Here is a 27,932-nt window from a genome sequence, read left to right as displayed (position 1 = left end):
ATGTGCGGAGTGGACAGTTAAGTTTTCCCACAGTGCGAAGGGCTATAGTGGCCTCATTTCAGAAGGGCCTGGGATATGGCTGGTTTGACTTGGCTCTGGGTGCTATAGCATGGATGCTGGAACCCCAGGTTTGAGCCCCAGTTAGAAAAATCTTAATATAGGGTTAAGCATCAGTGTAGATGCTCAAGAAATGGGTTCTCTAACCTACGGCCAGCTGATCTGAGTTTCACTAATCCTGGGGTTACATTGTCATGTACCCATACCCTCTGAGGAGGGTGCTGCTGCAGTCTGGGTGGTATGGAGCATGTGTGATGAGATGGTACATCCTCCATGCAGATAGGAGCTCCAGAGAATAATTCTGTCATCCTCTAACAAACCTCTAATACGATATAATTTTTCAGAGGTTTGTAACTTGGCAACATTTGGGTGGATTCTCCTGGGGAAGTAAGAAGCACATCCCTGATGCCAGGACTACCATCTGCCTAGTCTCTGCTCCAAAGCATAAGGTTATGTTAATAGTTCTCAAGAAAACTATTGTTTTATTTTTTAAATACAGGCAAAACAATATATTTCCTCTAACATTGTTGTGAAATGGATGCTCTGCTGAAAGTTTTTTAAAAAATTCAGCCTGTGGCAGACACCTAGCACAGGAAATTTCAGTCTAGACAGTTGAAATTTGACAAACTTTAAACAACTAAAGACAGGATTTTATAATGGAAAGTGTTACGGTTGTCTAAATATATGTGGCACGACAACCACTAGCTATAATGGGATCTTAAATACTCTGGAAAGTCCTTTTTTCCCTAGTTCTCTGCAAAAGAGAAGACTGCTGGTTTTGCAATTTTAATTTTCTCCTTCCCATTCCTAAAATAAATATGAATTAAATCTACAAATACAGGTCAAATCATTGGTCCAACACACATCTACTAGTCAAATGAATGCATACTACATGCTTCTAAATTTCTTTACATTTATATTTTATGTGAAAAGCTGAGCCAAAGGACTGATGTTTTTGTAACAAAAAGATGCAAATATTATAATATATACACATAAGCATTCTTTACACATCTGAAAGAAGTATGAAAGCCAAAAAAACCTGAATATTTTCTAAATAAGTATTTACATTGGTGTGCCATTCATAAAGCTCATATATTAATTATTTTAACTGTCTTAAAAAGTCCCCATATAGATTTTGTTTGCCAACTGATACATTTAGTAAAATTTGATCACCAGTATCAGCTGGTTCAAGATTTTCAGTCTTCTGATTAAAATATAAATACACTCCCCAATATAAAATATTGTGTTCAAGATTCATTAAGGCCCTGAGTCAGCAAATCAACCCTATTCAGCAAAGTTCTTAAGCATGTGCTTAAGACCCACTGACTTTAATTGTACTTAAGAACATGCTTGAAGAGTGAGCTTTAGTGCTTTGCTGAGCAGAGGCTAAAGTCAGGATACAGTCCATGTGACTAACATTCTAGCAGTCCAGCAAATTAGTAACCACAGGCTACAGTGAAGTGGGACTGTCCTATAGGATTACAGCCAAAGTAACAATTTTAGTAAACACAAGCATGCTATATCATGTTGTTTAGTCCCCAATTTCATATAAGATTTTAATAAACAATAATTTTTTTCAGGTCTGAGTATGATTCTGAGACTTCATCTAATGGTGTATTTGCATGATTCATTGAAGGTTCATCTTCTGAATTAGATAACTCATCTTCTACAGCAGATGTTTTGTTTGCAACTGACTCCGCAGTTTCAGTTTGCAGCATGTGTTCAAGTCTTTGAATACCTGTAAAAAGAAGGATACAAGTCAGTCTAAGTTTCTTCTCTAGGGAAGCAGTGGTGCTGAATTTTTGAAAATGTCCTTTAGCATACTTTAAACATCTTCAATTATTAGAAGAGAATTTTTGAAGTCCAAATTACTTTTCCATTAACGATGCAGAATGCAGCATTACTTTTCCACTAATGACCTTTTTACATTTCTCAGACTGGATAAATAGATTAATTACAGGGTTTTTTTATATTCACTTTCAAGTTACATCAATTTTCAAGTTGGTTCTCGTGCACGATCAGAATAATTCAGCCCTTGGGTTGCAAATTCTGTAGGAAAAAGTTATGTAATACCTGTTTCCACTGGAATTTAAAAAAAAAAAAAAAAATCAAGAGAACTTTTCTATTTGACTTCAGTTTGCTAAAAGCTTATTTTTACAAAAGTTTTTTTTTAAAAAAATGCACAAGATGATGTGGCCAGCTACAAAGATTCAACAGATTTCACATTCATAGATCTATGTCCTGCATTTCTTAGGGCAATGGTTCTCAACCAGGGGTGTGTGTACCCCTGGGAGTATGCAGAGGTCTTCCATGGGGTACGTAACTCATCTAGATCAGTGTTTCTGAACCTGGGGATTGTGACCCCCAGGGGGGTGTCACAGGATGGGCTTAGGGAGGTGTTACAAGTGCAGGGCCAATGTTAGGGGGTGGCAAACAGGTCAATTATCCAGGGCCCTGTGCCGCAGGGGGCCCTGGGAAGCTAAATTACATGCTTCAGTCCCAGGTGGCAGGGTTCCGGCTTACAGTCCAAACAGAGGGGCTCAGGCTTGAGCCCTGGGCAGTGCGGCTCTAGCTTCAGACTCCTGAAAGGGGTACAGAAGTCGGGAAAGGTTGAGAACCACTGTGTTAGGGCTTTTCTATATGGCAACTGGAATTGAAATCACTAAACTCTGTTGTAATTCACACTTAAAGTTATTTTAATGCAAGTCTGTGTGTCAATACTTATTTCAGAATAAAAATGGCTTATGGAAATAGATTTTTTAAAATCAGAGTGTGAATTACAACTAATTTAGTTATTTTGGCTCCAGTTATAACCTGAGTAAGATCTTCTCTGCACAGTATGGGAGTTTTGTCTGAGAAAAGAGATTGCAGAATTTGGGCCTTAATCATAAAAATTTAGAAGGATAGAGTTAGGTCCTGATCCTGCAAACGTACATTTAATTTAATGTAATAGTAGATGCATTAAAGACTTCAAAATGCTATTCTCGTGCATAAAGCAAAGCATGTGCTTAAGCATTTGCAGGATCAGGACCTTAATTTACAGATAAGATAAGATAATAAACCAACAGATAAGATGTTTACTAATGCCAAAGCCTCTTAAAAATTCTCATTATATATCTTCATATCAATCAAGCTTTCCTCCACGAGGGAGAAAAATCATGTTTAGGAAATGTCTCCATTTTTTTTTTTAAATGTCTATGAAAAGTAGTTCTCTTATTTACATTGTGGGGCTGACAGCCAGCCAATTCAGGTCACAACCTCACGGAAGTGCTAAGTGTATCAATTCACTTTTTAGGATAGAACAAAAGGGGATGTTATCCCATTATGTGTACATAGCATACTCCCTGTAAATACATTTGCAAATGCATGTATTAATGTTATTGTCTTCATCTATTTGATGAAAATTTAAAAAATTTAAAACTGCATGAAAACTAATAAAGAATTGTTTCTGGATTACTGTAGCTAAATGCATTATGTATGCCTCTGTAATTGAATGGCTCATTAAACAGGACTGAAAGCCTCAGAATTATAAATGAAGAAACATGTGAACTTCAAAGCATGTGTCTTTACATCCAACAATGGGAAATCCACAAACTTTGTCTGCATTTAGTCAACAAAGCACTTATACTAACAGAACTGTGAAAAATATCACTCAGATAACGCTAAAATTGGATCTACTGTCTGGTGTTCTTTGTAGTCAAATTATTTGTAGTGTATAGATATAACACACACACCCATGAAATAGCATGCAAATATTTTAATTAAATGTTATAGATCAATAGTCTTAAACATACGTTATGTGAACAACACAGTCTACACTGACTACAGCAATTAAAAATGCATTTCCCCATTCACTGGTAACAAACAGTGTCTGAGGTTTGGTCTACACTTACCTCAGCAATTCGGCGGCAGTTGATGGGAGTTACGCAAAGAACCAGTGAAACTTGCATAACTACCATTGACTGCTGTGCTTCTCTTCTGCATGCCGTCTTCACTGCACTGCGCCGACGTGAACGCAGCGCTACACCACTTGCGGGGGTGGATTAATAGCATCGACTTCTGGATCGATTGAGTGGGTGTTCACTGACCACTCAATTGATCCAGATAAGTTGATCTTTGTCGCTGTCAGTGTAGACGTGGCCTGAATTGATCGCTCATACTAAACAGCTTGATTTGTTTATAAACTCTAGGAGAACTTTTCTGCGGTACCTCAGTGAAAGTAACAGGGCATAAAGAACTGAAGGCTCAAAAAGGGGGACGGCAAATTTCTCCGTGGCATGAAAATGATGGGTCCTCTTCCATGACTAATATACATGATTACTCTGAGAAGACAACACCTCACAACACTGAATTCCTGGCTCTAATTCTGGCTCTAATTGAGCTGCACTGTCTTACTCAAGAACTGAATATGACCCAAAACCTCTTGCCTTCACAAATCAGCAGGAAATAAAAGTTTTGAACTGAACATTTGAGATGCAATTTAAACTCATTGCTTCATGTCCTATTTTCAGAGATTAACAAGAACAATTTTTCACGCCCTCCTTGCAACAACGTTTTATGTACTTGAAAACTTATGTCCCCTCTCAGTCTTCTCATCTCAAAACTAAACAAACCCAATTTTTTCAATCTTCTTCGCAGGTCATATTTCCTAGACCTTTAATAATTTTTGTTGATTGCTCTTTTCTTGACTTTCTTCAATTTGGTCACATCTTCCTGAAATGTGGTGCCCAGAACTGGACACAATACACCAGCTGAAGCCTTATCAGTGCAAATTAGAGTAGAAGAATTACTTCTCGTGTTTTGTTTACAAACACTCCTGTTGATACATCCCAGAATGCTGTTCGCTTTTATTAGAACATGCATGTTATTTTATGATAAACTAAAAGTAACACCCAACTTACCCACGTAAATCTTATCTACAGAGTCTGAGAAGACCACTCTAAACCATCCAGGCTCATAACAGCAAAAGGCTTTTCCAGGACTAATGAGGAGTTTTTCATCAAGGAACTTCCACCATAACTCCATTTCAGCTTCAAATGTCTGTGATTTTAGGAACTAAAAGAGGAAAAAATAAAAAAATGCATTAAGAAAACTGGCATGCAACCTCAAATTAATGAACTACTGCAACAAAGTATATTCCGCATCAAGGCTAAAGCAGAAAAGAATGAAAAGGACCTGATTTCTAAATACTGCCGCTCCCACCAACTTCATTTAGGGTTTTGGGTGCTCAGTCAAGTAAAAAGCTTACTGCTTAGTAATTTGTTTGCCCATTATACTGCATAAACTTGTGAGATCCATTCTACGTGTTCATAATGTGCAGGAGAGACTGCTATCTGGGGCAAAAGGACCCATGAGGCATTCCTCCAAGACTCACGTGGCCTTTGAGAAAGAAACAGCAGCAAGGAGCCAGGCAGGCTATGTCTTCATTGCAGAACTCAGGTGACTGGCATCAGAGTCTGAGCACCCGGATTAGCCTAGCCCAGGTGTGAGCACTGACACTGCAAAGCTATCCCTGAGTTACTGAGCCCTCACCCGTGCCACTTCTGTCATATTCTGTGGTTCTTTGTGCAGCAGTAAACTAAGCTGCTCTGAGATTCTTTCCCAGTGAACTGTGGAGAAACTTGTCTGTCCTTCTGGGAAGAGAGGGAATTGTGGAAAGGCACTGGAACATTATAAGCACTTGAGTGATTTAGCCGGCATCCTCATTGTAAAGAGGGCAGTTACTGGACTGAGTGAAAGCAGCATATGGGCTGTAGCCTGCATATGCCAGCTGGGCCAGCTAGCCTGGGCTGAAAACCAAATTTGAGTGAGAGGATTTTATATGTGGATGGAAGAGCGGGGATGAGGGGTAACACCAAAATCAGAGCCTGAATTAACTCTGTAGCGAAGACATATCCCTGGAGACTGAAGCATGCACAGCAGCTGCAGAAAGCAGTTCAAACAGGGACTGGACAAGGATACTGAAGATACCAGACTGCTTTCTGCAGTTTTCACTACAAACTTTCTCTCCCCTGTGCCAACTAGCTGTTTGCTCCCATTCCTTCTACTCCTCCCTGTGAATCACCAACCCCTCCTAAAGCCCCCTGATCTTTGTCTTTCCATCTAGCTAATCCCCTCCTAACATAACCCTACTGAATGGATTTAAACAACAAAAGTCACAGATCTAACATGAAGTTTGCCGCTATCATATTGTTCACTCTGCTTGTATGTGATATCCTTTTCCCAGCTCTTTATCTTGTCTATGTATATTGTCAGCTCTTCAGGAGAGGGACAGTTTCTTATTCTGTGTTTGTACAGTGCCCAGTACAAGTGGGCCCATCCATGGATGGCCCCCAGGCGCTACCATAATAAATATGGTAAACAGTCACATCTCAAACTATTGTGGCTTGTTGGTTATAAATGTTATTTTGATTCCCCCAGTTAAATGTTTTATGTGAACATACCATTTATTAACAGTGCTAGAGATGGATATCCATCTACACAACAGGTACAGCGGTCAGTGGTAGAGCAAAATTCTCCACCAATCCACCCTAGCCATGTTTTAGAGTGACTTACATTGCATAAATTTATAGTGATATTTGTCTGTACATCTTACAAAGGTGAGCAAATATCATCCTCATTTTAAGCCCAAGGACATAGCAAGTCACTGACAGAGCTGGGACCAGACCTCATGGCTCAACTGTTAGTCCAGCACCGTATCTACTGGAACATGAAGCCTTCTAATGGTAAAATTTATATTTTATAACATAAAAAAGTATATAACATAAAAATGTATATTTAACAGAACATTTTAGGAAACTGCCTTTATTTAATAGTTTTATAGTATGTGTTCAACTGAATTGCCATCTACGAGGCCTTTTTCGCACTTGCAAAATACAATAAAATTTCTAATGTAAAATGAAAAATAGAAAAAGAGGACAGGAATATCTGTCTAAAAATTCCACCACAAGCCTTGTGGCCTTCACATAAAAATAAACCGTTGGCAACATTTATTTTCTAAACCCTCCTTCTTCCCATTCCCTCCCAAGCTTCCAACATACTTTTCTGAAGTCTGCCCATACATATAATCCTCCTGAGCTTTTGAGAACGGGTATTCCAATCTCTGTGAGACCATCCACAAGAATATTCTGTGCTTCTCGAAGTCTTTTTTTGTTGGTAGGAAAATACACATTATCCAGCCAATCTATCAAAACAAGAAAGAACAGAAAAATGACAGTTCTATTTTATTTCCAACTATCATGGAACAGGAAAACAATGAAAATGGGAATATTTTTGTTTTGCTAACCTCTATCACTAAGGAATTGGCTGAGAACATACTGAACAGGCCCAGGACACCCATGAAAAACAGCTAGTTGATTCACAGCTTTCCGAATGTCATGACTTCTGGTGTACAACACTCCAACTCTGACACCACACATACCAAAATCCTTGGAAGGCAAAAAGAAAAGTTACATAGAGATTATTCCCAAATCAAGTTGTACATTTGAAGGCTGAAATTTCACACTGCATCTATACTTAAAGACTATAATTGGACCACACTGCCAGTTTTGCTCCTTTTATCTCAGGGGACAACACATGTGTTAGAAGGAAGGGGGAACTTTTCTCATTATGATGCACACAGGAGAGGCACACTATGGAGATAAGTGTCCTAGAATTGCAGTTGAACCCGAGTTACAAACACCAAAGTTATGAACTGACCGGTCAACCACACGCCTCATTTGGAACCAGAAGTACGCAATCAGGCAGCAGTAGAGACAAAAGAAAGCAAATACAGTACAGTACCATGTTAAATGTAAAGTACTAAAAAAATAAAGGGAAGTTTAAAAAAAATTGGACAAGGTAAGGAAACTGTTTTGTGCTTGTTTAATTTAAACTGAGATGGTTAAAAACAGCATTTTTCTTTTGCTTAGTAGAAAAGCAAAGCTGTATTAAGTCAATGTTCAATTGTAAACTTGAAAGAACCTAACATTTTGTTCAGAGTTACGAACATTGCAGAGTTACAAACAAACTCCATTCCCGAGGTGTTCATAACTGAGGTTCTACTGTATATATGACAACGAACTAAGTACTGAGGAGAAATGAGTTTGAATTGCCAGGCCTGGAAAAGGGTGTGGGTGATCTTGCTAAAAGTAGTTCCTGCCTTATTGAATGCTTCCAAATTGTGTAACTACAATACATGCTATATTTATGTAAACTTGTTGCATGCCCTGGGAAGCCACATGGTTCAATAAACAGAACATAGAGACCTGGATTCTGTTCCTGGCTCTGTCACTAATGTGATATGACTTTGAGCAAGTCACTTAACTTGCCTATATCTCAGATTCCCCACCTGAAAGATGGGGATAATTATATTTACCTACCTTTTGTGAAGTACTGAAAAAGTGCTGTGTATTTATTTTTTCAGTTTATGAACCCAGCCCTACCTTTGCCTTCTTAGGCAAAGCTCCTACTGAAATCAATGGAAGCTTTACCTGAGTAGAAAATGCAGGATCAGGCTCAAGGAATTTCAGAGTACAATTCCATGGCACTAAAATACATACAAGCCCAGGACAAATATACATACGCAAGACTGCGAATGACATTGTCATGGGACAATACGTTTAGGGAAATGGCCATCTCACTGAACAAGAGAAAAACCAAAAAAAATCCAACAACCAACCAAACATACACACCTCCTGCAACAAAACTCCAAATAAATCCTGCTCTGCAGATGGGTTCAGGAAGCTACTCAAAAGCTGGGAGCTCATTCTACTAACAGACCACCTGTGGTTCCCCACAGAACTGTGCATCTCTGTTGCTCAATCAATGAAAAAACTGAGTAACTGGTGGGCTATGTAGTTCTATGAATATGAATTGATTGTGCCCTTTATTCTTTAACTTTTTGTTTTACAATCAGTTACACTTGTATCAGATAATTTCATAGTGAATAAAGAAACAGGTAATTTATGCTATTTTTTCAATATTAAATACATTTTGCACGTCTTAAATATCTGCAGTTACAGTCGAATCAAAGGCTCAGATCCCAGTTATTATAGTGGAACATTGCTCTGAGGTTGTAGAAAAAAATACTGAATGATGTTATATTGTATCTGACAAATAATGTGTGCTCATGTAACTAAAGACTGTCATGAATGCATTCCCCAAGGGGCAGCATTAAAGCTGATGCATGTACAACTGTAATGTTGGCATTTCCTGATTTTTGAGAACTTAAACAAGAAAGTCTTTAAAAAGGTTTTTTAAATGCTATATATTTTACACCTATCAAAAGTAGCACAAAGTCATATTTGAACAGTGCACCCTTCCTTCAAGAAATGAGATAGAAGGGAAGAGCAAAGCCTTTTTGCCTTGAAGTTTTGTTATTTCATCTGTATTTAATCATCACACACATTTTCTAGCATTCTTATGGAACTGGCTCAGTAGCTTTATCAGTACACTTACATTTTAAAGCAACGAAGGGCCTGTTACTACAAGATGAAGAGCATTTTGGGCACTTCCAATCATGAGGACAAATTATATCTACCTGTCATGTTAGCTAATTCTATCCCAATGTGATAAGCCCATGTAGCTCTGGAACTGTACAAAGTGGTGTAGGATTTTTAAACACAACTACTACTTTAGCATGTATATAGTGTTTATAAATATAATTAGATGACCAATTGATAATATTCATGTACACAATTATCCTCATTTTAGAGATGGAGAAGACCAAGACAGAGAGATAAAGTAGCTTGACCAAGGTTACCCAGCAGAACAGTGACAGAGTAAGGATTATAACACACGTGATCCTGGCTCACAGTCCCATGCATTGTGTACTAAACCATGCTGTTGCTAGTGACCCAAATTCAGCTTTGTTTCTGTTTTGGAAAACAGAGGAGGTGGAAAACCACAGGTAAAAGATACCACCAGTAGACTGCACACCTTTCCCCAAAGTGCTCTAAAATATTCATTTTCTGCAATTTCTCCTACAAGCAAAATGTTTACAAAGTGCTTGAGATGCTTTTCAGAAGTACTGAAAAGGATTTCCATTACTTTGTCACTGTACACTGGCAAAATGGTGTCCTAATCTTCAAATTGGTAGTAAGCAATTTCTTTAAAAGATTATAGTTATATTCTAAGTTATTTTGGCGAGAAATATCCAAAACTAAATTCAGATATAATCAATGTTTCAGACCTACCTTACTAAAGCCCCACATAAAATGTGTCCGTTCTGGATCTGGCAAGCTGGGGAGGGAACAAAAAAACCCAAAACTTTTACAGATATAATTACAACTTTGTGTTTTTGAAGATTACCACAACTTACTTTAGACTAAATACAATAAAAGTGATTTTCAAATTACACATCTCTTTGTTACTTATAGAGAGTAACATCTCTTTCTTCATAGCTTTCAATATTCAAATTAGTAACAGGTCATTATCACAGAATATTGATATCCTGCAGTTACACAAATGCTGAGATATTAATAAAAAACAAATGACAGCGGCTGAGATGCATGATCCTGTTAAAATCTTCTATTCATCTAGAGCCAAAAGAGCACAATGGAGTGTTTCTGTAGATGGCTCAAAATCCACAAGAGGGCACCTAGTCCTCCTGCATTTAACAGTGTTCTGAGCTCGGTGGTGACCCTGCAAGAGCATTCTAAATCATGGAAGTGAGGAAAAGGACATATTTAGGGCATGTCCTGATACAATGTGGCTCCACTGAGCCACAGCCTCATAAAGGAAGAAGAATGCAGAGCAAATCTGCTGCTCACTGCATACCTTGGTTGGCAGCCCTGGTTTGCTACAGGGGGAGGCTGATGATTGTTTCCTTCAGCCCTATAATGTTGGGATGAATTTGCACAGAGAGAAAAGCCTCTTTTTAAAAATTTTTTTACCCCCAACTTCATTCTGTATTAAAAAGTTTAGCCCTTATCCAATTTTTCTTAGGGATTATAGGAGAACAGCCAGATGCTGACTGTGCTAAGCACATTTGGATTGACCTGGAGAATTACTACTGTATGAGGAGATGCATTTCAATAAGTGCTTAAATACAGAGTTAAAAATGAACATTCTCTATTTTGTGAAAACAAAATGTGTAAGTTGCCAAAATGCCTACATGTTCTGGGGGGGTCTGTTCTCCCTCACATGCCCCAGGAAACCCAAAAAGTTCCAAAATATCTGATTGCAGATAGAGAGAGGATATAGGACTTCCAACATATTGTCTAGAAAGAGTCCATTGAGGGCTATAAACATTCCAATTAAAACCTTAAGCTTAGTCTGTGCGGCAACAGCAGCCACTGGAGAAAACGAAGCAACTAGGAAGACAAACTCCTCTTCCTGCTCCTGATAAGCAGTCTGTCTTGTGTGCACCCAGGATAAGGCACTGTGCATTAACCAGTTTCAGTTATAAAGGTAGAGATATAAAGAATAGCCATCCAGAAATCTGAACAGATGGCACACATTCTATTTGGCATTATAACAGTAAAAAGCAACAACACTTACCTATCTAAGCTAAGAACACTGGTGAAGGTGGTATCATCATACACAGAGAGCATATATATTTCATCTATTATTACATGTAATTGATATCTACGTACAGAAATAAATAAATATGTTAGGGAAGTCAAAGCTATAACAAATTTCCATATATATTATACCACAATTATAACCTATTTATCATTATACTCACCCCAGAGAAGTTTTACTCAAAAAGTCAATTCTTAATTAAGTTTACAATGTTCAATTTAAGCATTTACATATTACCAACATCCATTTTTATATAAATCTACATTGCCCAGCAGAACTAGGTGCAAGTATGTCTGAAATAAAATTCTACTGAGTGCCAAGAATGTCTCTGCAGGACAGATATAGTCCCCCACAACCAATTATTTAAAAACTAAAACACAAAATGCAGCAACATATTGTAGTTTACCATGCAGAACTTACTGCAACAAGACATGAATCTGAGTGCAATTCTGTTAGATAAGTGCATAGCGAGATTTATTTAAGATATATCCCCTATTACAATCCCACAGTTAAAGCCACAAATACACAGTGTGATTATACTTGATACCAGTGTGCTTTGGGTACATTCAGAAACCTAGAAACAATGGCAGGATGCCTTTAAACACCCAAACAGTGCAGGTATCCCAGTGTAACAGAACCCTTTATTGCTATACTTTAAAAAAGAAAATTCAGTTTCAGAATAAAAAATTATTCTGTTTGAAAATTTAGGGGTTTTTGGGGGAGTTAAATCTTTTTGTTCCCTCCAAAATGTTGTTTTCCTACTGATTTTAGATGTCTGTTGCATCCTGAAGTCTGTGGGTCACGCTGCAAAAAATATATTTGCAGTATTCAGTTTTGACAATTTACAAGAGTTCTGAGAACTTTAACTGCCACAGTGGTTTCCATGGAAAGAAAACTAGATCATCAGAAGTTATACAGATTTTTTATATGTTAATTTGCTTTAAAAGTAAAAATAATTTAGAAAAAAAAACCAAAAACAGGCTATTTTTGGTATGTAGTGATCAATGTATACCAACTTGTTATATTTCAGATTATCTGAAATTTGCTGCTGCTCTGGAAACTACAGCACAAGGCCAAATTTTGTAATCTTTATTTATCAAAACTTCCAATGACATTACATTGAATTTGAATGCATAGAAAATTGCAAATGCTCCCCCATCCAGACTTCAGAAGATTGGTAAATCCTAGAATATGAACTCTGAGCCAGAGGAAGGTGAAAGGCAGAAGAGAGGAAACTCTCTTTTTGGGGGGCTTCCTTCTCTGAGTAAAAGTAAATTGACTTATAAATCCTAAACTACGTCGATATAGGTAGGGGATACCTTGATACCTGGAACCTTTCCTAGCCAATTAGATGTCTTTTACACAATGCCAATTTTATAACATTGTAATTTTGGTCATTTTTCAAATGAAAGTTCTATCCACAGTCTTGCTGCTAAACACTTTGGTAATTACCAATTTTCATTTTTAGACACATGCATTAAACACAGAAACATTGCTATGCAACAAGAAACCTTTTTGTTTAGTTGCACAAAGAGCTAACTCTCAGCATAGAGCTATTCATTCAGAAATAGCATCCTGGGTCCCAATTTAAGTAACTTTACTTATAATTTTCCCCAGAAAGGCCACATAGAAAGGATAGTTATGGGATAATAAACTCTATGAGGAACCACCCCTCCCACAGGTCATATGCCCAATAGAACAAAAGAAGATTACTAAAGGTGATTTTTATAACTAGCATATTTCATCATGGAAATTAAATCCCAAACAAATAGCGCTAGGACTCAAACCTGTGCGCAAACTCTAGACATTCTTTCAGTAACTGTGCTGGGTAAATGTCCCCTAATGGATTGTGAGGGTTGATCAGGATTAATGCTCTGACTCGGATGCCCTGAAAAAAGAAAAACTGATAGTCGGAGACGCCAACATGACGTCAAACAAATGACTAGCGAGGCTTTAAAACTGTCACCCCTTCAGTAAAAAGTTATTAAAAATTACTTGATTGCACATGAGCACACATGATCCTTCTTTAATAATAAACAGCTAAAACACAAGGAAGTTCCAGTTACACAATTTGTTCTCTTGTTTACCCAATCTTTTCAGTTAATAGCACCAAAGACATATATCAAATAATTTCCTGGAAAATGTAAATTGAGCTAGCCCTAGCTCCACAAAAATATGAATACCAACAGGCAGGGCTATAATGCAGTATGGACTAAATTCTGCTCTCATTTACATTTCCAGAATTGTTCCACAGAGTTCAGTGGTGCTACTAAGAATACATACAGGCATAACAGAGCAGAATCTGGACCTTTGTGTATCATAACCAGTTTTTGAGTAAATTTTTTTCACTTATTTCCTTTAAAAATTAAGTGCATCTAAGGCAGTAGAAATATGAAATTTAAGTTTCTTGGTGTCTTAAGAGAGACTTAGAAAAGTTAAAACAAAAACTGAAGTAAATAATTACTTTTATCCAACTGTATTGCTCAACCACAAAGGAAAGTACATTTGAAATACAACTCTGTAGAGATTAGAGAGTTTTTCGCCCTCCTATTATAAAAGGCTGTAAATACTGTGTAGAGAAAAAAACAAGAGTCCTGTAGCACCGTAAAGACTAACAAATTTCTGCGGGCATAAGCTTTCGTGGGCTGCAACCCACTTCGTCAGATGCAGCCCACGAAAGCTTATGCCCGCAGAAATTTGTTAGTCTTTAAGGTGCTACAGGACTATTGTTTTTGCTATATACAGACTAACACGGCTACCCCTCTGGAACTTTTCACTGTGTAGAGAAAAGAATCCCACACAAAGTCAGTTATGCCAAGCAGCCACATAAACTTAATTCTCTTTTTATATTATATTTTATATAGAATGTAGTGGGACACTCAGGAAAAACACATCCATTGTATACTAATGCAATAAATACCAATTATCATACACATTTAACATTCTCTAGCTAACAAGAAGTTTTATATTGCATACATAGCCAATTATTACAATGATTATAGCAGGAAGTGTAAATTGCTATATTAAAAAACTATATCAATGAGAGGAATAATCATCCACTAATGGATGTACAGAATAAACTTGGAATTATGCCACACTTCTATTTTTAGTTTACCCCATTTAGTTTTTAGCCAGCTGGCCCTGTTGAGGATTCTCCTCACCCTTCTCTAGCCTTCTAAGGAGGGCAGTTATTTTTAAGGGCAAAAATCCAAGGACTTTCTATCACAATTGAGACAAAAAATGAACAGGAAAATGCATTTTCGGTTGTGAGGGAAGACTGAAATCTACTCTCCCCTTGAGATATGTAATTTACATTAATATTAATAGGAGTTATGAGCATGAACTGAAGGAGAAATAAATCTATTTTGGTGCCTTAAAGTAACAATTACCCCAAAGCAGTTATTTGTAGTAATATCCTTGAAAACAGCTTCAGTTTTATAAGGAGGATTAAATCATACAAATCTTTAAAAGTTAAAATTCATTAAATGTAAAGCTTCCAAATAAAATTTGAACGTGCAAGATCAAAATTACCTTTAAGATACAACATTAACAATCTTCCATTGGTTTTTTGGGATTTTTGGTCTAAATTTGGGCCAAATCCTATAGTCTTAACTGTAGAAAAGGGAAAGATCTCTTAAATTTTCCCTCTCCTCTTCAAAATACATGCTTCCAGTGCACTTTAAGTACCCTTCCACACAAAAAAGTATCCTAGTCAAGTCCTGATTTTTCAGCTGTTTTTGTGTGTGAAAGAGAATTATAAAGAGTACACTGAACTGTTATAGTTTGAAGGGAAGTTAATGTAAAACTCAAGCTTTTACATGATTGTAACACAAGATTAAATAGGAGATGTTGCACAAAATTACATTCAAGCTCCTACAAAGCTCTTGATATTTATTTAGTCAATCAAATCATTAAACTGAACATTTCCTGTACTGTACTTTTTGTTAAAGAGAAAGACAGTTTCATGTACTGGAACAACCACAGGGATTACTTAAGTGTTTCCTAAAATACTGAAATTTTATTCGATACACAAAACCCCAGGATACTGTCTAATACGTAGATACATATAAATATTGGAATGCTACTGTCAAGGAGCCATGTTCTCAGTTTAAGGGTGACAGAACCTCTTAAATTCACCTTGTGGTCCTTAGTCTTGCCTAATCTGCTCACATTATGATACCAACAGAAACACTGACAGGTGACTATATTAACATAGCAAAACCTGTGGACAACAGCTAACACAGGAACGTTAGCTAAAGTGCATGTGTTAGGATCCAGTGCTAATGCACCTACGTGCTGAATCCCAGCCCCAGCTATAGTTGGAACTGCTCTCCCTACAACTTAAGTACGACAGCTTCAATGCAAATAAAGTGGCAGTGATCAGCTCTGTCTGGCCAAAAATGCTTTTTACCAGTGGCCACTTAATACAGAGAAAGTTAATTGTGAAAAATAAGTCTTGTGGGGACAGAGACTTTGCTGGTCATTGATGCAAGTGACTACAGGAAGCAGATAGTAAAAAACATTAATGGAGACTGTGCTTAAGTTTACTACTAATTATTTAAAACAATAATTATATATTTTAAACTGTAACATGGCCACAACTTGAGATAGGTGCTGAAAATGTTGAAATAAATGTTTCATATATACAGAAGTCAAGCTAGCAACTTTCACTAGGTTGTTCAACTAATTCTATAACGATGTTTGTAACAAGTTTGCTTTTATCTTTTTCAAGTGTTTTGCAGTTTTATTTGTAAGTTTTACTGTTGACTGTTTGCAATACTCTCTTTGAAACTTAAATATTTTCTTCCCTACTGCAGCTATGTCCTTTACCTTTTATCAACCCTTACTTTTCATCCTGAGTTAATTAAGGAACACAGTACAATAGCGCTACTTAGTTTACTTTCTTGTTTTGAAACCAGTATTACCAATGCCATCATCACAGCTCTGGCAACAAGATTTGCTAGTTATCTTGTGTTCCCTCTTCTGGATGATTGAGCAGAACACCGCAAACAGGTTCAATATAAATAATTCCTTCATGTTTTTTCTATGAATTTGTGGATTTTAAAAAATAGAGATATTTAGAATCTAAAGTACACTCCCTACCAGATAATTTTAAAGGTAAGTTGTATTTTGGCCCAAAGTACGTGGCAAGTAATAGCCAAATGTAATAGACTATCACAAAATAAACATATTTCACAAGGAACTAATACAATAAGAAAGAGGGGGATGAAAGAAACCCAGAGTACAAGACAAACTATGCGACCATGTTGAAGTTATTCAAACAAGAATGGTTAGAATAAGAGAATTTAATATAACTTCAACAGAAAACTAAGGTAGTATTTTTGGCAAAATCCTTGAAAGGTAACTTTCTGCAAAGAGTCTTCCCTTGTTTCTCCAATCTTTGCATCCCCCATCACCAAGGCCATGTTGCATGGTCCCCCATCCTCTTGGCTAGCTGGAACTTGACAGGACTCTGCAGAATCTGACAAGACTTTTTTTTTTTTAAATTGAACAGGCCATTCAAGTAATGCATTTCCTCTTCCTAAAGACCTGAATGTGTTACCTTTACAACACTCCAAACTTCTGAACACCCAGTGAATGAGAAACTAAGTCTAGAAAAACACATAATTTAAGACTCGTTCAGTATAAAATAGTATGATGCAGTCTCAATAAATTATTACATTGTTTGCTTTATATGGGAAATTTAAGTCTTTTTTGTTGCCAGAATTGTGCACACACCTGTAATATTTCATCAGTCTAGACTTCTGTAAGATTTCAAGTAGTTGGGTTTTAAGCCAGATAAAAGAACGTTCCAATGTTGAGTGAAACTGCGTTATTAACATTGTACGTAGAGAAAACACACACAACTGGAGATCAGTTAATACCATTCCTACCTGTTCTTTAGCTCTGTGTAGGGCAGCCTCTAATTTTTCAACTGTTAATTGAAAAGGGTGACTTTCTTCATCAGTCACCTGTGCAAGACAAAACCAACAAAAACAGTTAAGGAATCACTTTCAAATAATGCAAATATAATAATAGTTGACGTTTCTAAAATAATCCAGTAAAAATGGAAGGGAACTTTAAAGAGGAGAAAGGATGTGTCTGATATGTGTTTGCCAAAGTTATTTGTGGAAGAAAGCAATATCTGGCTTTAGTTACTATTGCTCTCCTTACCTTCTAGCTTGCAGTATGTCTACACTGCAATTAAAAACCCGCAGCTGGCCCACGTCAGCTGACTTGGGCGGCTGTCTAACTGCAGTTTAGACATTCAGACTTGGGCTGCAGCCTGGGTTCTAGAACCATGCAAGGTAGGAGTGTCCCAGAGCTCAGGCTGCAACCTGACCACAAACCTCTACACTGCAACTAAACAGCCCTGCCAAGCGAGCTGCAGGCCAACCGTGGTTGTCTAATTGCAGTGCAGACATACACTTGTGTGATTGCTGAATAGGATAGGCAAAGCAAGTTTTCAAAAACAATGGTGCAAGTAGGGAGGAGAAAAAGCCAAAGTCCATCTCCAAATTCATAATCAGGAATAATCCTGCCCACATATCAATAATTTTGTTTTACAATGTTATCTTTATCCTTTGTTCTCATCTTCAAACAATGAACCAAAAATGTACAGCTTGAGAGAGAGAGACATATTCCAAGGAAAGAGAAAAAAAACATTTCCAAGATGAACTTAATGCCTGTGAAAGATTGCCTGCCGGTTCTGCAAAACTTATTCTGCATGTAAACAGAGCAGGTACTGTATAGACAGCTGCAGGACAGACTTGATCATGCCATCCTACCAATATGCTGCAGACAGCATATGAACAATATGAACAAGACAGACTTCCTCTAAAGATGAGAAGACAGGTGGGTGAGGTCATAATTTATGTTTCACCAACTTCTGCTAGTGAAAGGGACAAACTTTTGAGCTTACATAGAGTCCAGAACTGAAGAAGAGCTCCGGGTAAGCTCAAAAGTTTGTCTCTTACCAACAGAACCTGGTTCAATAAAAGATAAGACCTCACCCACCTTGTCTTTCGAATATTGTGGGGCCAACACGGCTACAACACTCCAAACTCAAAAGATGAGAGGCTAGTTCAGTCTCCATGCCCACTTCAATCTGTGGTCTTTTGTTGCTTCGATGGTCCCTGTGAAACTGTCATTCAAATTCTTTAGCATACATTTTTTGTGTACAAATAATACAGTCTTTAATAAACTGAAATTTTACCTCACTAAATAACGGCACATGGACAGGTTGTATTCCACCATACAGCCAGGTTTTGGAATTTATTCCACCATAGTATGGAGTAGGAATAAGGTACCCATCTAAACCAAAAATGCAAATAAGAGGTAATATTAAACATTCCTGTTATCAATTACTTCACTATACATTAACAGACTGAATCTGTTGTTTCCAAGAGATCTATATCCAATCTACTCTCACCATCTTCTCTGCCCCCCTAAAATGAATGGCTACTGATACACAGCATAAAGCAATTCCTTCCATTTGCTGAATCATTTTGTTTTTTTCCTTTGCATTTTTAGATCAATATCTATTTTGACAATCACTTATGAAGCATGCATTGAAGGTGACCTGACACAGTAACTGGGTGTTTCTTTAATATCAAAACTGATATATGACTAGTATGTTCCTAAATTACCATTTTGTTAATGTTCGACCATTGCCATCTTTTCTTCAGGTAAATGCTGTGAATCTTAATGACTTTTTCTGTATTATACTCAGTTAGCTGCCAGCATCCCCCATGTTATAATGCCCATTTGATCAGTATATAGGTTTTTATACAACACCATTCACTGTAGTATCCAAGCACCTTAGTTGTATATTGCCAGATACAATGTAATGACTTCCTTTTCAAAGGGGTGTCCTTGCTTTTCCATCTCTTAAGGTAGCTCCTTCCATCCATCTCCCTTATTATTTAAGTTTTTATTCCTGTCATGATGTTCTTCACTCAGAACTTAACACCCAGTGGTTTGAAACATACACATTGCCACTGGCTTGACTCCGAGATTTGCATTCACTCCTCCCTCTCCTCATCCTTATTAGGTGCTGCAATGGTACAAGCATATCTTCTTCTCTTCTTTGCATCCTACTTATTCCTAGGTGCTGCAGTATTTCCACTGTAACATTCATATTATTATTTAATTTATATCTGTATTTATCATTTGCGGTCAATATTTTTTGTGATTCATGTCAACAAAGTCTACAAGTAGGTCTTGCCATTTTGATTAATCTGTATACAACGGTTTCTTTTAATACTGCCAACTTACCTTTCCATGATTTTTAGAACATTCAGCAACAGTGTTTGTCCTCAAAGTTTACATCTTACATGCCTATTTTCTATAGTAGACTCTTCAGTACAGCATAAGATAACATAACCCCAGTTGGTCATAAACAGAATAGTAAAATAGCAACAAGGATAAAAACACATTCTTGTCATACACTATTTTGAATGGGAAATCATTGTCATTCCATTTTCAGAGTTTGACCAATTGTGTAAGCATGGGAATGTACAACTTTTCAAGAATCTTCACAACTCAAAATGTTACAGTGTACTATGAATTATCATGAATTGGATAAAGGTAGCCATTAGCAAGTACTACTTATCTAGCATCTTCATTAATCTGTCACACCAAATGTGATTGGTACATGATATTACATGTCATAAATCAGTTTGCTCTTCATATTATCATGCTTCGCACTCAAAGGATGCTGAGGACACATCACCGATTAAAAGATTTTTAGCCACACAAAGTTACCATGACTCCTTAAACAGCAGCAGGACAAAGAAAATTCTGGGGTTTTTTTCAAGCTACACAAGCACTTTCTAAAATTTGGTTATGATTTTAATAATTTTCCATGACTGAACTGTTCAGCTTAACTATTTTCTCTTCTATGTCATCTCATTTATCATTAACCAGCTGCTAATGATCCGCCCAATTAAAAACAAAATAGAGAAATTTTCCTAAGGGCTTAACACTTGTACCATATATTTGCCAACGGTGTGTCAATATAACCAGTGACAATCTCATAATATACACTGCGGATTGCTTACCGAGCAGAGCATCTGGCTGGTAACATACGACACCAAGTGTTCCAGGATCTGCAATGGCTACCTACTGATCTCGGGGTAGAGTTTAAGGTGTTGGTTCTGATCTATAAAGCTCTAAATGTTGAAAGACTGGCCTGCCTGAGGGATGCCCTCTCTCTGTCCTTGCCTTACACCACAACTGCAGTCAGCAGATGTGCCTGAGGGGGTGCTCTCATTATAATAGAAAGGGGAAGGCTGGCAGGGTGTTTTCTGTGAGGGCTCTGAGACTCTAGAATTTGCACCCTCCCATTATCCAAAACAGCTCAGATTTGGTGACCTTCCAGACTTGCTAAAAGAGATTTTTGACAGGGATTTTGGAGAGGACTAAGGTTATGCTTTCTGTAATAATGAAAGAGTGGAAACAAATCTCTGTAGGTGGCTGGCTGGGTTCCTATTGGAATTATTATTTTAATACTGTTGGGATTTTGTTATTAATGTGTCAGGGCACCTAGAGTCTTGGATAGGTGTCTTTTATCATTTTTAATATAAATTAAATAAATAAATACAAAGGCTACTGCCACTGGCTACTGAGTGAGTGTGTGTGGATGACACAAACTTATTAAGTTACAATAAAATGCAATTCACCTCTCTATATATAGCTTTCAGATTAAGAAAATTTATTTTTAAACTTACCTCCAGGATCACATAATACAGTTGAAAGGGTAGCAAAGACAGCACAACAGCCACTCATAACAACTATCTGAAACAAGCAGACAAAATTATCTAAACAGAGCTACTCACACCTTGGTAGATGGTTAGAAGGTAATAATTAGAAAAGTAAAGAATATGAAAGGTTGGATTCAGTAAGAACTTTATTAAAAAGCAACCATTATTGTAAAGTAAGATTCTGAGCTTGCAATCTAGAGGGTTATAGATGATATCCAAGCTGGTCGTGCTGCTACGGTTAAGGTTTTTTAATGCATTTCATTGTAAACCCCAGTTTCAGTCTATAGTATTTTGTAAATAAATTTTAAAGAAAATAAAGGTGGTTTGCACAAAAAGCACCTGCAAACACATCACACAGGAGTGGCAGCACTGAGGCTTAAAGTTGGGTTTAGCAGAAAAACATATAACCACTGTCTGTTTGGAAAGTTTTTTTCCAAAAATGTGCAGCACTACAATAATGCCCCCTCTTCCAACAGTCCAGAGGCTCAAGACAAAGAATGGTGGTGGGTGTGAAAAAAAGGGGTGAAGATACAGAAAGTCCTTCTACCTTCCAACAGCTGGAGGCAGGTTAACTGAGGCATCAAGTGTACTACACACCTCCTATCCAGAGACAGATAGGAAAGTCTTGATATATTGTTGCCTGCAATATCAGAGCCCAGAAGTAAATGACGCTTTTATCAGCCATATCTTGTTATCCTGCCTATACCACCCCCCGCAGCTGAAGTCAATGAGAGTTTTACATAATAACCACAGGCAGAATTTTAGTACTAATTTTGCTATACACAAGTACACAAGCTATTACTCTACATTTGGAAGTTATTAAAAGGATTTGGGGAGGCATAACCACTTCCTTTCTACCCTATTCATAGTCTCCACTGTTTTTCCATGGCAGTAAAGGGGGTGGGAAGAACACAGCCACAACTCTCTAACCCCTTCAGAACCCAGCCTGTAGTTTTCTCCCCTATGTAGGAGAGGTATGGCTCCTCTCTCTAACATAAATCTGGATGATATGGGCCCTAGAACTTTAAGGATTTAAGATCAAGTAAGGGTCAAAGAATAACAGCATACATTCTTCATACTAAGTGGATTTGTAACTAATTTCATGTGCCATTTTAATTCCAGAACATTTTAAATTTGATAAAACTTCTGGAAATCCTTTTATAATACCTTATAAAAGATCAGCAAATCTGTACACAAAATATCTACAGTTTAAAAAAAAAACAGGATGCAGAGATGAAGCACTCTTTTCTTACATGCTCTGGATTCAGTGCTTTTGGAGCATTGGCATATTCAGTGAGAAATTTGGCAATTTCTTCTCTGAAGCTGAAATGGAAAATTAAAACACTTTGCATTACATAATTCTTTTTACAAAAATATCAAAATAAATAGAATAGCCTTTATCTAGAATAGGACAAATGCATGATACACTTTTACTCTCATGAAAGACTCACAGATTTTGGTTCCACTAACTTCAGTCTCTGAAAATGTCTGACTTGTTACAATACTTGATGTGGGGATATGCAGCAGGCCAACCTGAACAGGCTGGCGTGAAGGACAACCAGCAGCTGTAGCTTCCATAACTTAGGTAGCTTTGGATAGGCTCTATCTTGCTAAAACTGTCTGGTACAGAATTCTAAAAAATATGGATCAACTATTATCTCTGTATGAAAAAAATATCTAGAAAAAACAGATGCATTATTGCACCCACTCCTGTTGCACGGTTGGGACCTGGTTTTGGAAGGAACCCAAGAATTGGCGCAACAAAAATCAGTGAAATCTGAATAAATCAAGATTATATTCTCAGAGTGAAATGTGGGCACCACTCAAGTCAAGACAAAATTCCCATTGATATTTACAGGATCAGGATTCATTCTGATCTTGTCTCTGAAGAACACAGAGTTCTAGCTTAACTGTTCACTGTAAGAGTTTGCCTGTGAGAATTACTGCTACTAGCTGTGAAGGGACCTCCATAGCATGCTTCCCTGCCTATATCCAAAGTGTCGTGCCTTTTCTGGAGGCGTGGGGGGTATGATAAAAGTAGGAGGAGCTGGAAAAAAACTGGAAAGTAATTCTTGAAAACCAACAGGAAACAGAAAAACATCTTGAGAGCAAGCAACTAGTATTAAACGGAGTATACACCCCTGGGTTTGTAGATTAAATGAAACTACACCCTGTTGTCAAATAATGCATGACTAGTACTGAATATGTCATGTGAAAAGGAGACCATGTTTTATTATCTTCATACCTTTCAATGCCTTGTGTATCAGAATATTGCAAAAGATGAGGTTCCAGATAGTTCATGTCTGGTCTTGTGAGCTGTTAACATAAAACAAAAAAGAAACGTAAAAGACATACTGTAAAAAACCCAAGTTCCTACCTTTGAGCTTGTGTTCTCCTGAACCACATGACAATCTATGTAGTTGAATAGTACAATTCATGGAAAATCTTAATATTCAAGAGTTACATCCATTTTCCTACCTCAAACTTCCATCTCTTTAGTTGTAAGGTGCTCAACAGCAGTTTCTTCAGATCAGTAAAAGAGTTATTTATAGACTGTTCAGTGACTCATGGTTAAATCCAACACATTGGTAAGTGAAAATATACTATTACTAATCTCAGAGATTTTATAATTACTATTTGAAGACACAATTTTCTTTTAATATTTACGGAGGTGTAGCATTATTTTAATAATTAAAGGTCAATTTTGTTTTAATTACCTTCTCGGTTGGGAAGGAGTCAGTAATTTTACCTGGTACAATAAGAAATAGCTGAAGCATCTGAGTTGATTTCTTTATTTTAAAATGCGGATCTAGTCTGAAAAGTGACTAATAAAGACAATGCAGTTCCATATTTATCGGATCAACTACTTCCAGCTCAAATTTGCATAGATCTCATATTATTAAAATACATTTCCTCTCCCAAATTGTCAGGTCTGCCAACACACCCTGAGATCTACAAATCATACCCTGACATTAGTAATAAAAATTCTGAAGAACAAACTGCCACCGTGTAATTTCAGTGACTTTTAGTAGGGGTGAACAAGTCTAACTGAGGCTTGGTCTACACTTCTCTGGTGATTCGGTGGCTGTAGACAGGAGTTACGCAAGCTACGCAGAGTAACTTGCGTAAATCCCGTCGACTGTTGTACTTCTGTTCTGCATGGTGTCTTCACTGCACTGTGCCGACGGGAACTGTGTTCCCATTGATGCAGCGCTACACCACTTGAGGAGGTGGTTTTAGTATGTCGACTTCCTGATCGACTGAGCGGGTCCACACTGACCGCTCAGTCGATCCACATAAGTCGATCTGACGGTGGCGACTTTGCCACTGTCATTGTAGACATACCCTGAGAGCAGAAGCTGGCCTGACAATTTGAAATTAATTTTGCTAGTGTGTGACCCATAGCTGTGCTAGCTAAGCAGGGGCAATAGATTTTTTTTAATGTTACTTTCTCACTTTAAAAGGTGCTATTTTTATGTAGTCGTTTTTCAGATAATAAAAATTGCCACCGTGCAGTACAGCAGCCTGACATCTGGACTTGCATACACAAAATGACTCACTTTTTTGCTATTGTTTTGCTTCAAATCAATATATAAATCCAATGTAAAGAATGCTTTCCATTCTAGGTAAGAATTTTGGCTCCACCAGGAGAGAATCAAACAATTTGATAGAGTAATGCTCAGTAATGTCTCTTATAAGAAAAAAAAAATCTCCAAACAATATATTTTTGGATTAAATGAGAAGAGCGCTTTAAATTATTTCTATCTAAACATAAATCACACTTTGGATTGAACCTGAATGATGTTGCTTAGGCAAGTTTCAAAGAAAATTATTTTGGCCCTCAGCCAGAGCCACACTTCTCATTATGTTACTTTGCTAAGCGTACCTGACTATGAAAACAAGTATAAAGTATGGCTGTTTAAAAAAATTTGTCATAACGTTACCAATTCGCTAGAGATAATTAAAGGCATTATTTATTCTGTTTTAAATTACTCATCTGTAAAACAAACACCATTATTAAAATACAACTGACAGCTGCAATACCATTTTATAGGTCAAAATTCCATAACTCCAAATTATTCATATCCACTTACTCTTTCCTGTATTAAATCATAGCAAAGCTTGTTCTCACTTGTTCCCAAATTCAAAATGCCCTGAAAGAAAATTATAGATATTAAACAACTGCAGTGATCTAAAAAGAAAAAAAATATCAATTTTGGATTCACTTTCATGATAAAAAGGGTCTGAAACATTTACTACCATATCTCCTAGTCAGTGGACCAAACCTGTTAGCCAGAGGCCAGTATGAAAGATATCCTGTCACAGTATTATCAACTCTGGCAATTTTATCATAAGCCTTGGAATATTTGGTGCTTTTCTTAAAGCCTCAATTCCTGAAGCCACGTGATTATGTGAGATCTCAGTTTCATTTAAAATTAAACTAAGCTTCTGGTCCTCCTGGTTGTAGAGAAAAGCTTGAAAATATTACTCCGAAAGGCTCAAAAACTAGAAGGCAAATAGAGAATCCTACATTTTATTTTCCAAGCTCTCATGATTTTTAAGTTAGCATCCTGTTTTTGATCACCTGTGGCTGACAATATTGTCTCAAAGCCTGACACATTTCACTCTGAACAAGAAACCTTGTTTGTGTCAGAAAGACTGCTAGCCTCTGGGAACGGGATCAAAGGAGTTTGAATAGTTTCCTTTCATCCAGCTGTGCTCTAGCAAATGAACACTCTCACAGTACATAACATGGGTTATTCCTATTCTTGTAGGAATATAACATCATACTATACATAACATTGGTTACTGGGGCAGGGAAGTGCTCTCATTAAGAGACATGCTCATGTTCTTCAGATGCTTTGCAAAGAGAGAGGGAGCAGAGTGAAAGGCAAGAGCAGCAGCAGCTCCTCCTTCTTGGTAGGGTGATTTCAGATCAGGGAATAACGTCATCACTGTACTACTGGCACAAACCAGCTTGAACCACCCTGTCCAGACTGGTTCAGCAGCACCATCCTCTACAGGGAGCAGCAATAATGCACATCACTCTCCCCTCCCTCCTTTATTCCCTAGTCACCCTGCAGCATCCCACTTTACCAAGGGCTCGTTTAAAGTCCTGCTCAGGTGAATCTAGAGGAACTTTACATCCAGTGATTAATTTGTAATGAGAGATGCCGACCTCAAGCAATCAGGTGCTGGGGCTCAAGCAATATTTTGACTTGGCAAGCCCAGAGGTGCTGGGGCTCTGAACTGCCCAGCTTAGAGGTGACAGGGCTCAGCACTGCCTACACCCCACGTCCCCAGCACCCCTCAACCACCACACCTGGAAAGGAAGAAGGAGGCTCCGGCGGCTAAGGGTGCTAAGCTGGAGCTCTGGAGCCCTGTCTTCAATTCCCTGCTTCTTGGCCAAGTCACTCCGTCTCCCCACCGCTGCATGAACACACCCTGGGTACCCCGCTTCCCAGTCCGGGCACTGGGGACAACAGAACGGCTTCCGCCCGGGGGCGCCGTGGGGCTAAAGGCATTAAAGGCTGTGCGGGGCTGTGATCTCAGGGCGATAGGGGCCCTGTCGGCAGCTCCCATGCACGGCTCGCCCTATCCCCACCGCCCCCCACCAAACCCGACCTACCAACCCCTTCCCGTCTGCCGCGGACACCACCCGCCCCCGGCACTGTGATGCCACTGCGCCCATCCCCGTTGCGCGGCTCCCTTGGCCCTCTCCCCGCTCTCCGGGCCAGCAGCACCCGCCTGTTCGGAGGGACTGACGCCGGGAGCGGGGCTCTGCCGGCTGCTCTCACCCGCGGGTTGCGGTCCGGGTCGAAGGGGTCCGCGATGTACAAGTCGAAGCCTTTGTCCAGCAGGCCCGGGGCGCCGCCGGCGATGCGGGAGCCGCGGGCAGAGAGAGCCGCCGCCTGGCCAAGGCCGCCCGCGCTGCCGCCGCTCATGCTGCGCCCGCTGCGAAGCCGAGACAAAGGCTGGATGCAGGGACCGAGCCGGCGGGCGGCGCCGGGAACGGGCGGGGAGCGAGGATGCTGCGGCTGCTGCGGCGGCGGCTGCTGCTGAGCTGGAAGCCGCCCCGCCCCGCCGACAGCAGCCGCCCGCGTCCTCCCTGCACCGTGACCTCACACAGCGCGGCTGCGCCGAGTCGTGTCCCGAGGGCCCCTCGCTGCAGACAGTCTCCGACTCCTACCCGGGCCTCGGCTTTCCGGACGTGGCGGGGCCCTGCTGCGCCCCCGCCTCGGGGCCGGGAGCGCCCTTGGCGCCGCGCGGCCCCCGTGCGTGAGGCTGAGCCGGGCCCCCTGGCGCTCTCCCGCGGCCCAGCAGGGCGCGCGCTGAGGGGATGCTGCGCATCTCCGGGTGCCCCGCAGGAGCCAGGACACGCAGGGCTGCAGAAGCCGCTGACCCCCCCCCCCCCGCCCCGCACAGTGCCGGCCTCTGCTCTGGCGGCCCCCCGCCGCGTCCTGAGCCGGTCGCGTACGTGTGACTGCCGAGCCGAGCCGAGCCGATGGCGGTTGGTTCAGTCTGGTATTTTAGGAGAGTACATACAGGCCTGGGATTTGCCTTTGAAATGAACTTCGCAGCATAATCCGTACTTCACAGTGACGG

The 27,932-nt window shown here is 39.0% G+C and overlaps 1 protein-coding gene across 1 annotated transcript; it reads right to left on the bottom strand.

Moving 5' to 3' along the window:
• Nucleotides 1-830: 830 nt before the first annotated feature.
• Nucleotides 831-27,406, bottom strand: LOC137162414 (1-aminocyclopropane-1-carboxylate synthase-like protein 1). Its single transcript, XM_067562205.1, has 14 exons — nt 27,125-27,406; nt 25,421-25,480; nt 23,572-23,642; nt 22,580-22,649; nt 21,294-21,360; nt 18,779-18,876; nt 17,457-17,534; nt 13,350-13,450; nt 11,539-11,625; nt 10,233-10,278; nt 7,343-7,484; nt 7,098-7,240; nt 4,959-5,112; nt 831-1,795 (listed from the first exon to the last, which is right to left on the bottom strand). The coding sequence occupies exons 1-14, from the start codon at nt 27,269-27,271 to the stop codon at nt 1,614-1,616; spliced, it is 1,446 nt and encodes a 481-aa protein (XP_067418306.1). The 5' UTR covers nt 27,272-27,406; the 3' UTR covers nt 831-1,613.
• Between the last annotated feature and the right edge of the window lie 526 nt (nt 27,407-27,932).

Source organism: Emydura macquarii, unplaced genomic scaffold (assembly GCF_026122565.2).
Source record: "Emydura macquarii macquarii isolate MOO-44397 ecotype Brisbane River unplaced genomic scaffold, CSIRO-AGI_Emac_v2 contig_2422, whole genome shotgun sequence".
NCBI classification, from domain to species: Eukaryota; Metazoa; Chordata; order Testudines; family Chelidae; genus Emydura; species Emydura macquarii.
This window is presented reverse-complemented; position numbering and strand designations above follow the sequence as displayed.

What these genes read in the sequence shown, in the direction of transcription:
- LOC137162414 (XM_067562205.1), bottom strand. Translation starts at nt 27,271, where the DNA reads ATGAGCGGCGGCAGCGCGGGCGGCCTTGGCCAGGCGGCGGCTCTCTCT. An exon ending in ACCCGGACCGCAACCCGCGG is followed by an intron (nt 25,481 to 27,124) that starts GTGAGAGCAGCC and finishes ATTTTCTTTCAG; the next exon opens with GGCATTTTGAATTTGGGAAC. An exon ending in ATGTGCCGTTATTTAGTGAG is followed by an intron (nt 17,535 to 18,778) that starts GTAAAATTTCAG and finishes TGTCTTGCACAG; the next exon opens with GTGACTGATGAAGAAAGTCA.